At 33.2% G+C, this 12,320-nt stretch overlaps 1 protein-coding gene across 1 annotated transcript in view; it reads right to left on the bottom strand.

Annotated features, from left to right (window-relative positions):
- LOC111085630 (degenerin mec-10-like) overlaps positions 1-10,642 on the bottom strand; it is a 26,963-nt gene extending 16,321 nt beyond the window's left edge. Inside the window, exons 1-5 of the mRNA XM_022385133.1 lie at positions 10,569-10,642; positions 9,130-9,290; positions 8,628-8,726; positions 8,159-8,270; positions 2,468-2,543 (exon numbers count right to left, since the gene is read on the bottom strand). Of these exons, the coding sequence (XP_022240841.1) occupies positions 2,468-2,543; positions 8,159-8,270; positions 8,628-8,726; positions 9,130-9,219 (377 nt within the window). The 5' untranslated portion in view covers positions 9,220-9,290; positions 10,569-10,642. The remainder of the gene's footprint in view (positions 1-2,467; positions 2,544-8,158; positions 8,271-8,627; positions 8,727-9,129; positions 9,291-10,568) is intronic.
- Between the last annotated feature and the right edge of the window lie 1,678 nt (positions 10,643-12,320).

Below are 12,320 nucleotides of genomic sequence, written 5' to 3'. Positions count from 1 at the left end.
GAAACGTTGTACATTTGCTGTTATTGTAAACTTATAATAAAGTTTTTCTTCATTACCCATTCAAGCCGTTTCCAACCATTATTAGTCTCTCTTTCGATTTACCTACAACAACAAAATGATACTTTCCACATCTTGTGAATTCTGTACTACGCCAAGTTCAGATTACCAATAAATAGATGAACCCTCACCCCCACCCTTGAGAAAAAAAAAATTGATCACATTTACGATAGCCTGAACAAACTTTTAGGCCACACTTTAATAAAATCTTCAGCGACCCCATAGGTCTAGCTTCTGTCTTGTAAATACGATGTATAATAGTGTTTCTGCCTTAAATATTGCTAAGGGAATGTCTACGAAATTCGGGTAGATGGTATTTTGTGTTATAGTATTTGTTACCTCACGTCAGTTCACATGTTGTAGTATATAATTTGGAGCTCCGAAAAGTTGAGAAAATCAGGAATTTTAGAAATTGCTTGGAAGGTCGACACTATATATCTGTTCAAATACAAATCGTAAAAACTTCAGCATACAAAACAGTAAAGAACGTTAAAGTTAAATTAAATTCGCGCTGTACGAAAAAATAAACAAAAATACCAATCTGCTGGATTGCTTTTGCTTTGTTTTGCTTTTAATTATGCACAAAGCTACACAAGGACTATCTGTGCTCTGCCCACCACGGGTATCGAAACCCGGTTTTTAGCGTTTTAAGTCCGCAGACATACCGCTGTGCCACTGGAGGGCCCAATCTATTCGAAACTGAAAAATATTTAGTTCCGGAGTGATAACTTGGGTGATATCACTCAAAAGGCGTTGGGGATATCCTGAATCTTCAATTATCTTTTTAAACGCATGGGAGAAACACGCATGAAGCTACAGGTCTAAAACTTAATAAAGGGATAATGCCACAATATATAAGGTTTCGACTACAATTTACTGCCCATGGCTGATTGTATGTATTGTAATTTGTAGTAACGCTTAACTTTAGAATTAGATGGACTAGCTAAATATATATATATACATATATAGCACAAATTAAAACGTGTTACTTTATGAAACTATGATATTGTACAATGAAATATATTATTGGCGGATGAAATATTAACGTGTACTGAATATCTCCAGCTATATTATTGGTGGATATAATACGAACGTGTATTAAATAATCGTTTCTGATAATCGTGCTGCTACAGAAATCATCAATATTTTAAAATTTTGATAACTGTTAACTTCTGTTACAACATCGGTCAACCACTACCTTTAAAACTTACCTGTTAAAGTTATAAGAGAACAAATCTTATATATACCCGCCTACCCCATCTAGCAAATACTAGAGCATTCATGAAAAAACAAGATAGTTCTAGAAAATAGAGGGCGCCACACCAGTCACGTGACCTCGATGACGCAACAATAGGATGAACCATTGTTGCTGTTAAATAAACAAACCATACACAGAAATATTTGTAACATATGCAAAACATAAAGAATGAGCTTTACGAAATAATACAGGAAAAGCTGAGTAAACGATTTTGGACAGAAATTTCAAAAAAAAATAAAAAATACCAAAAATATGAGTAAACGATCTGTAACAACGTCATATACAAATCACACGAAAATGTAGAAGAATCTAAATAGAAGATTTGTGAAAATACTAATGTGAAAGTCACACAAAAGTCTAGAAAAATCCGAGTAAAAGATCTGTGACAACAATCATAATAAAATCACACGAAAATGTAGAAGAATCTAAATAGAAGATCTGTGAAAATACTAATGTGAAAGTCACACAAAAAGTCTAGAAAAATCCGAGTAAAAGATCTGTGACAACAATCATAATAAAATCACACGAAAATGTAGAAGAATCTAAATAGAAGATCTGTGAAAATACTAATGTGAAAGTCACACAAAAAGTCTAGAAAAATCCGAGTAAAAGATCTGTGACAACAATCATAATAAAATCATAAAATACAAATCCGAGTAAAAGATAATGGCAGTAATCATATCGCAAAAAAGTGATAGGTAAACCATGGTAACTGTTGCTTGTATGAATGTTTTTTTCTTCTTAGACTAGAATCTTTTCTATGCATAAAAGAACTGTGTTCTTTTATCAAATTGCCCGAATTTCCTTTTTTTGTGTGTGCGTGTGTCGTGTAGTCCCTTTTAAATCTAAACTTCACCACTTTGCAACCTTACTTTTTTCGCAGACCAGGGGCATAAACCTCACACACATATATATATATATATACAGCATAACATATCACTCATCATTCTTGAAACGAGATTTTAAGAAAACACATAAAGGCTCTTTAAATATTGTCCTTTTAGATAGTTTTCTTTACATTTGTTTATCTTATACACAGATAATGAGTTTGAGTTGTAACGTAAAATTATAGGTACCTAAGTTACCGAAAATTTGCTACGTAAAATATACAGCTACTAATATAATTTATTGTTATTTATCACTATGTTTTACTTGCACGGCAGACGACAACGAGCTTGGCAGATGTCTTCCAGTTTTTTCTGATTGGTTCTCAGGCATGAAGATAAACCTAAAAAATGTTCATGTTCATTTACAAATTGTGATGAATAAATAATACACAAACGTAGAAAATAAAATTCATATTAAAACAGACCTGGTTAACATGAGAATATGAATACTTTAAAAACAACATCATTGATCCATTAACTCGTGGGTCAGAATTATAAAGCTCTTCTGAAAATACAAAACTTAAGAACAGTATACGTCAGGCCAATAGGATTAAGAACAGCATGTGACAAGCCAACATGATTAAGAAAAGCATGTATCAAGCTAGTATGATTAAAAACAGCATACGTCAGGCCAAAAGAATTAAGAACAGCATGTGTCAGGCCAAAAGGATTAAGAACAGCATATGTCAGGCAAACATGGTTAAGAACAGCATGTGATTAGCCAACATGGTTAAGAACAGCATGTGACAAACCAACATGATTAAGAACAGCATGTGACAAGCCAACATGATTAAGAAAAGCATGTGTCAAGCTAGCATGATTAAGAACATCATGTCTCAGGCCAACATGGTTGTCTGTTTTCTTGAGTTACTTCTCCTCAAGACTTCTCAACTAGCAAATTAAAGCATTAAATCTGTCGCCAGTTAGTCTTTAAATAGATTTTACCATCAAGCTACAAGTATGTACTACTGCTTATTTTTAACACAGAAATTACATAAATCCACAAGTATATACTACTGCCTATTTTTAACACGCGAACTATATCAAGCCAGTTTTTAATAATACTGTTACGTCTCCGTTTGTTAATTAATTTTCCGTAAATTCGTTCCGACGAAACTTTAGCGACACAAGTCCTTTCTTAAATAAAACTGGTTTATTCTTTCCGAATAGAACTTTACGATACACTTAATTTCAACAGTCGCTCTATAACAACGCTATAACTCACGTCTCACGTGGCCAACAATATTTTGTCCGCATACATTCAATTACTCATTACCTCTGCGTCTATATCTAGTAATCTCACGACAGTTCACGAAGGTTCGAGAAGGACGTGACATGATACTAATCACGTGACCTGGCTGACGCAACAATACACTATATGAAGCCACAAATGTGTCTTACTACCTGTTTAATATATACATTATATCAAACAATATACATGTATGTGTATTACTGCCTGTTTTTAACACCCACGTTATATCAAGGAATAACTATGTATTACTGCCTGTTTTAACACCATATTTTAAGCTACAAATATGTATCACTGCCTATTTTTAAACACACGCATTATACCAAACAACAATTGTGTATTACTGCTTGTCTCTGACACACTTATCAGTACCTCTGACTTTCTGTGCTTAGAACTAACCAAAATACATTTTTGATCTGAGAACTGCGATCGTAATAATTTTATTTCATAGACATTTTTATTCTTGCATTTATCATATATTTTAAAACTTTTTTTGTTTTTAGTTATATTTGAAATCATTACCTAAAATAAAAACTATTGTATTTTGGGTAGATTTTGATAAGTTTTTTTTCATCAGAGTACTAATCATATTTCCTTATATTTTCAAACATAAAACACTTAAAGGTAAACCGTCTCGTAAAACGATGACTTATTTTTATTCAAATGAAATATTGAAAAACACTTTGAGAAATTACCAGTCATTTTAAAATTTGGTATCTATTTACATACTTCATGTGTAGTTAGAAATTACGAGTTTAATATTGATTACTAAAGTTTAGAGACGGCTTGAATGAGTAGCGAAGAAAATTTTATTACAAGTTTAAATAGTAACAACGATTTGGTCATCATCATCATCATCAAAACTTTGTCGAAACGTTGCACATTTGTTATAGTGTTAAACTTGTAATACAGGTTTCTTCGTTACTCATTTGAAGTAGTTTTCTCGTCACCAGTTTTAATACTGATCACTTTTGAAAACATCCCTTATTCATTGACTTTGAAGTTGTTTTTTATAAATTAATTTTGTACATTTTTTGAAACTTAACTTTCATCTCAGGGAATATTTTGTTTTTCTATATATTTTATGATCCAACAAGAGGTAAGTGCAATAGAATAGGCTCCTAACTGTTTGGTATAAAATTTTATGAATTATTCTATAATAAATTATTGTCAAAAGAACTTATTACAGAGATAAACAAAATACTTTATACAAACTGGTTACTTTAATACAACTCGTTCCTTGATGGGTCAGCAGTAAATTTAGGAGCTTAAAACGTTAAAGTTTTGGGTTCGCTTCCTGAGGAAAGATCGCATATAGCCCATTGTGTGTCTTCGCGCTAAAAGCAACAACAAAATTATTATCATCCGTTGCACCCAATCGCAGAACACTACATTTCTTTGCGTATGCAAAATAGGTTGATCATATGATGAGTCACGTGCTATAAGTAAAAAGATTAGTCTATAGCTCAATGAGTAAGAACAGTAACTTTAAAACTTTCAAAGAACATGATAGAGGGTGTCTGTTTGGTATAAACGTCAGTACCAAAGATCGCTTCTTTTATATTTTATTATATAGTTCATATATGTACATGACCATCATGAAAGCAGGAATGCCAACCTCAGGGATAAGTTTTACCTTTCATCCTCAGTGGTAAAGTCTTATTGACAGGGATTATTTTTTAAACGTTACGGTTTAAACACCGAAAACCAGCGAAGCATTGGACATCAATAGGCTTAAACTCTGCAATAAAAATCACACAAACTGCAAATATTTCAGTGAACAAAACAAAAAAAGCTCCTGTGCCTTGAGCGACATTTATTTCTTTCGTTTCACGAGAATGGCAAACAGTGCAAGTTCGTCACTCACCATACCGGTCTATTGAGTATGAGCGATTACCAAATGCACTTACAGCCCTCGCGGCGTTAAACGTCACTTAAGTTTGGCATTAGCTTCATGGAGGAAAAATTTAAATGGATGCGAGACTCGAACCCTTTGTCCGATTGTTACCCTTTTAAATTCTATCTTTAGGAAATTCACATGAGCTCTTTTACCAAATTTCATCGAAGTTATTTCAGCCAAGCTATATCTATACATATAGAAAATATTTCACGGGGGGTGGTGCGATGCATGTGCATCTTTACTAAATATGAGTGGTTAGAGTTCGTTAAGTAAGCAATAGCAAGTGGAGAATCGAGATCATCGTAGAACAAGAAACGTTCCTCCGATTACTTATCCATTCAAACTCGACCTCTGGAGAATCCTCTTGAGTTCCTCTATCAAATGTCATCGAAATTGATTCAGCCAGCTCCTCCAAAAGTTGTGACGTCAAACAACAAACAGACGAACAACTCTGCTTTATATATAGAGAGAGATGTGTATTTAGATGGAAAATAAACATTACAAGACGATGTATCGAAAAACTACAAAGATGAAAGAGAGGTGATTTCGAACTAAGTCACTGTTTAATACACATTTATGGTTTATGGCAGTATGCAAATCTTTATGGAAACCTCGTGTGTCAAAACTGGAAGCAGTAATGAGGAATTTCGCATTGTTTCAATTCATGTTGTGACTTGTGAATAGAACATTTTCAGTAACAACGGAATCCAGAAATGTTTTCTTTCCATGGAGCTTGATTATGTTCAAGATTATGTTGTTGTTTGTTTTGTTTTTAATTAACAAATGCCTCTTTTCACCTATTAAGAATGTGTTACGTAGTATAGTAGAAATAGGATTTGAATCGAAAAAAACTGTAAGAGAGAGAATTGCGCTGCAGTGTTATCAGGAAATATGTTCTGTACAACATATTTAAAATCAGACAAAAGTAGGGCAGGTGAAAGCGGGTTTTCTTGGAGGGACCAGACTTTTCGAAATAAAAAAAATTCCCTAGTCCGCTTCTGTAATTGTATGGGTTAGAGATCGGTAAGTTTTGGTCGCGCGGCAAAAGGTAACATGTCGTTAGAATCATCATGAATTATACTTTTGTTTGATGAAATTCAATTTTGCGTTAAGTCATCACTTCACAGTGGTACGTAATCTTCCAAAACTATGAGCCTCAAGTATCGAAATTCGAGTTTTGTTTTCGCCACATAACGTAGAAAGTAAAACTTAATATTTCATTTTTAATATTTTTGTATATAGATCGTAGATGTTCGACAACGTACTAAAATTAGACAAACTTTAAAATATTGTAATTTATAAATATGATAAAGGAAAGTAGTATAGATATTTTGGACAAATAAGAATGTTTAAGAAAGGCTGAATGATGCAACAAAACTTGTGAAATTACGTCTTGATCTTACTGATACCAGAGAATCTAGAGTTCAAAGGTATTTATTGGAATTTAAAAAAGATAATGTTGTAACTGAGAAACAATATTTGAAAATTAAACCATCAGATACTCGTCCAGATATTCTTTGTGATTTTCCTAAAATATATAAAGAAGGATGTCTACGACCTATATTCTCAACTCTTGGAACTTATAATCATGTTGTGGCTAGTTAAGTTATTCATATAACTTTAAGATTTTAACATGGGCCAATGACGATCAATGCTACCGTATAAGGAGAGCCTACTCACAAACAAGCTCTAGCCAGAAATTATCTAAGTAAGTTCTATATCTAATCTAAGTTACGTTTGGCTTCATTCCAAAACATTATATTCTGGTTGTTAGAAGAGAAGTATGCAATTTATGAATAAGAAATAATTCAGAAATCAAAGATCGTATCGCCTATCTACATCACTTAACTTTCCTCTTCTGAAAGAACTCGTTGAGAGTTTGTGAAAGTTTGTCCACTGCAGCTACTACAGATATTTGTACAATGGAGACCGTAACGTCGGCCATCTTGAATCAATACAGATTTGCTGATCCATTTGATCATGCGCAGCAGTTTAGATAGCGCTGGATGTTTATAATAATAGCTTTTATTTATACAAAATTTTAATTCCTATAGGAACAATAACATGCATGGCCTCGGGTCAGCTGATGTTGAAAATTTTATGAGTTCTTGCAGCAAATTATTTCAGTGAATTGAAATTGAAATAAGTATGGAGAATTTAACCACCATTTTATTTGGTTCTGTAAAAAAATTGCATCTGTCAAATCTGGCGATATATTTTGTTGTTTCCTATAAATTTCGTCAAGATGGATAAACTGATATTTGTACCAAACATTTGGTTTTTTTTTTACTTTGAAACCAAATTATTCCCAGGCTTTATAATTCAGAAGATTTTTTATGACATTATAATCATCAAAGTCGAGTGGGGTAGCCCGTATATTTGCCCCCCCCCCCATACTCCAAAAAAAGAAAAAAAACTCTTTCGCCTGTCCCAAATCTTGTCCAATTTTAAAAATAAAAATTCGGTTAGAAATATCAACACTTCTTGAAATAAGAGCTGTTTACATCTTCCTTCCTGTTTACTATTTACTGTTGAGTTACAAAAACATATCATATTTATAACTTTTTATTAAACATCTTAGGTAGTTTACCATAACATATCTATGTTCACTAAAACGTTAAGTAAATATCAGATTATGTTAATTTTAATGACGAAAAATTTCCATTTTATTTAATTATCTTTAAAGGTTTTCTTTTTTTTCCCCACCCAGAAATTGTACTGGAAGGTTTTAATCATCTACATAATGGTAATTATAAGGAGCTTCTATAGAGAGAGAGAGTTTGGATTAAAATATAATTTTTTCTTACTTTTGTTTCCGCAGCATATCGTTACATTCAGACCATAGGTTATAGCCAGGCGGGCTTTGGTACATCCACAAGTATCAAGTATAGTTTCAATGTAGCACTCGTCGATGCAGTTCTGTTTCGTTTTGTTTTTATCGGAAGAAAACATTTTAATCAACATCTCGGAAAATATTTTTACTTGACAACAAATACTCTAAACATTTATAGTTACTGTGTAACCTAATTCATCCTTAAGCCTTTCATGAGTATAAAAAAGTCACTTTCTGAGAGGATAATTTAACAGGTGCAACACGAAAATAATTCAATTAAGATCGCCCATGTAAAACCAGAAACAGAGCTAGAGTTAACGAAGCTACTTAAATTTCTAGTTATTGATGAGAAATTAATAATGTTTTTCTTTATGTTACTGTGTACCATACAGCCTATTGTGTAGCTTTGTGCTTAATTACAAACGAAAAACAAACTAACTTACTTCTTGAGTCATTGTGGCGTTTGTTCGCTTCTCTCTGTTAAGTGTTGTGTAATCTAAACAATTAGTTTGATACGGAGTGGGAAGCAGTTTCGTGGTTCTCTGAAACAAAGTAATAGGCTAGTGATTATGTAAATATAAATGAGCTAGGTAATCGCTGTAATTAATAATATAAAAAGAGAAATTCTGTAATTCTTAAAAAATAGCCCCCAGTGGCACAGCAGTATGTCTGCGAAGCTACAACGCCAGAATCCGGGTTTCGATACCCGTGGTGGTCAGAGCACAGATAGCCCATTGTGTAGCTTTGTGCTTAATTACAAACAAACAATTAAAATATATATTTATTTTTTGGGGCGAAACGACTGTGAAGAGAGTAAATAAAGGTAACACCCACAATGGTTATTGTTATTTTAACTGAATTTAAGCAGATTAATAAAATACAAGAAAAACAAACACCTACGTTATGATATCGTAGCTCTTTCTCATTATTTGTTAGGCACCTTACCTTTTCAACTTTAAACCGGTAGGCTTTACCAGGTTCTATGGTAACACTGTGAAGTTCAGGATTAGGAACAACTTCAGGTGGATGCACCATTAGCCTCCCTCTTACACTCTTCTCTATTACTGAATATTCTCTACTGTCAAAATGTAGCAACAGTCGTAGTTCTGGAAAAAATACCTTATTACAATTCGGTTTATTTCAATTCTTTCTGCACTTATTACCAGCGAGTAACTTGATAATTTTCAATATAATTTTAAATTGAGGTCCAATTTCATCTATGTAGTTTTCAAATTAGTTTTCTTTAGTTTGAGTGTGAGTGTTTTTTAATTTTATCTTATAAGACTCAAGAACAGTAAAATACGTCTGAGTGATATCAATCCCAGCGGTGTTCTAGATTCAGCAGAATACTTGCACTAACTTAAAATTACTTTTACATTTTATGAAGTAGATTATCAGGGAAAGGAACTTCTAGTTGTTACATATGGATGATTCCTCAACATAACCTTGCAGTTAGTTTTTGTTTGTTGAAATTCGCGCAAAACCACTCTAGGGCTATCTGTCCCTAATTTAAATGTTATAGACTAGAGGGAAGACAGGTAGTCAATATCACCCCTGGCAACTTGTGGGATTGACCGTCACATTATATCGTCCTCACGGCTGAAAGGGCAAACATATTCGGTGACTGGATTGAAACAGAGACCCGCAGATTGCGAGTCGAGTGTCCTAACCACCGAGCTATGCCAGGAGCCGCATTAAGATTTTCACGTTTGTTTGTTTATTTTTCAGACCATGGTAATTTTAAGAATTATTATTTTGTCATATGTTTACAAGTTAAGTTACTAGCTTTGCGTAAATATGTTAATATGAATATGGTACTGCTCTCTGTCGATTCATTTAAATACGTAACGTACAGTAACTTGGACTATTAATTCACCACGAAACAAGATCCATAATGTGATTCAATTTAATTCATGAGAACAGTTGAAAATTGCTGATTGTGTTGTCTGTTAATACAATGAAAGTTTTAAGACTTGCATAATTAATTGATTCAGTTTACACGAGTATTTAGTTAAAACCAAGCCTACTGATTACTAACTGTTATACACTTCGAGCAATACCAAGTAGTATCTTTCGAGTACTAACAATTTCAAGCAATCTGTTATGAATAATTAATACCTTCTAGTTTTCAAGCTATTTCTAGAATTCGTATTTTCATCGTTTTTCAAAATTTGTAGTGCACGCTGGAGGGATTTAGACATTTTGACAATAAAGTTAGAAAAAAACCTTTACTATCCAAATATTATTATCTGGAGAGTAAAGGCAATTTTTTTTCTGACTTTATTGCCAAAATTCATATACATTTTTCAATTTTTCGGTACTTAAACAAATGAGCTCACATTAAGTACAAATAACTATAATGGTAAACATGCAACACAACCTACCAGTGTTAAAGTTATCTAAACTCCAATAAACGGCAGGTGACAACTCGAAGATGTTTCCACCCCACCTAGCGTTAAAAGTGTAACAGTTGCCATAGTAGTAGTTGAAAAACGTCGAAATGCTCCTAAGGTACCCAAGATATTGAAAAGAGTTACAATAACAAATTTTCTGCAACATCAACTGATATAAATGTCATTAAATTAAAATCGCTCAATACGTCACAAATAAGCAAACAAATTATATTAGAGAGCGTGTTAAATCAAACACGTTTTTTTACTTGTTTTTATATAGAATGCTAAGAAATCAGGCCTGGAGAGATAATCCTCAAGTAAGTGGGTTAGCCCTAGTTTTCTTGACATCTATTGATCTGTGTTTGGCTGCAGGGGACAACGTGACGCGGTAAGGTGTAGATACCGTGTGACTGCAGTTCAATTACTCACTATTGTTGAAGTTAACGTTCGTTCGTTACAGTGTTGTTTTAGGGCGAGTATTGAAATTAATTGTATCGCAGAGTTATATTCGGAAAGAATAAACCAGTTTTATTAAGTAAAGACTTGTGTCGTTAAAGTTTCGTTGGAACAAAGTTACGGAAAGTTAATTAACAAACGGAGACGTAACATATCATTAAAAGTACTGATTGGTTCCATATAGAAAACTTCAGCTTCTTAAGTTCACTCTGATAAACTATTTATAAGTCAAACTTTGTTGGTTAGGGGAACGACTGATAACATATGGGTTATCATAATAAAACACCATCAATGCTGTAATTATCCCTATTAATTACCATTGGGTCTTATCTGTCTTATGTTTGGATTAGTTTTTTGTTTTGTTTTGCATTAGGTATTGTACAAGGCAAAAAATAAATGTCTTAAACATTTATACTTAACTGGAAGTGAGTGGGATAAAAACAAGTCGGTAATTTGAGGATTGATGTATTTCCCACTGAGACTCCCTCCCACCAGAAACATGACTGTACACCTACAACACAATACGCTTAAGGTAATAAATACATACGTATTTTCATTAATATATCCAAACATACATAGAAAAAATAGCTGTATTGGACGCATCATGTGTCAGTGGTGGCTAACGTAATCTATAATACTGTTACGTCTCCGTTCGTTAGTTAATGTTCCGTAAATTTCTTTCCGATGAAACTTTAGCGACACAAGTCCTTTTTCAAATAAAACTGGTTTATTCTTTCTGAATACAACATTGCAATACACTTAATTTCCACAGTCGCGCTATAACAAACGCTATAATTCACAACTAACGTCTCACGTGCTCGACTCAACAATATTCTCTCTCTCTGTCTGCAGTTCAATTACACAGCATTACATTGTTGCCGTCATGTCTTGACCGTCTTATATATAAAAGAATACCAAAATCTAGTAAACGCTAAAGCATTCAGGAACCTTAGAGAATATGACGTGTTACCAGAGTCACGTGACCCCGCTGTCGTAACAATACTAAAATAAAGAAACACAAGTGGAGAGCACCATACTATTTGAATGGAGCTATAAAAGAAGAGATAGAGAAATGTTTAAAATCAAGCAAATAATTAATTTACTTGTCCTTAGACATTAGTATTAGGCCTATTATATTTTAACAATACTGTTGCGTCAGCAGTCACATGACTACAGTGACGCAACGTTTCTAGAATTATCATGTACTTTGGCGAATGCTCTAGTATTTACTAGTAGGGTAGGCTGGTATATATATAAGAGGGAAAAACTTGACGCGGGAGGAGAGGT

Source organism: Limulus polyphemus, unplaced genomic scaffold (genome assembly GCF_000517525.1).
Source record: "Limulus polyphemus unplaced genomic scaffold, Limulus_polyphemus-2.1.2 Scaffold517, whole genome shotgun sequence".
Classification (NCBI taxonomy): domain Eukaryota; kingdom Metazoa; phylum Arthropoda; class Merostomata; order Xiphosura; family Limulidae; genus Limulus; species Limulus polyphemus.
Note: the sequence above shows the minus strand (reverse complement) of the source record. Positions and strands in the feature narration are given on the sequence as shown.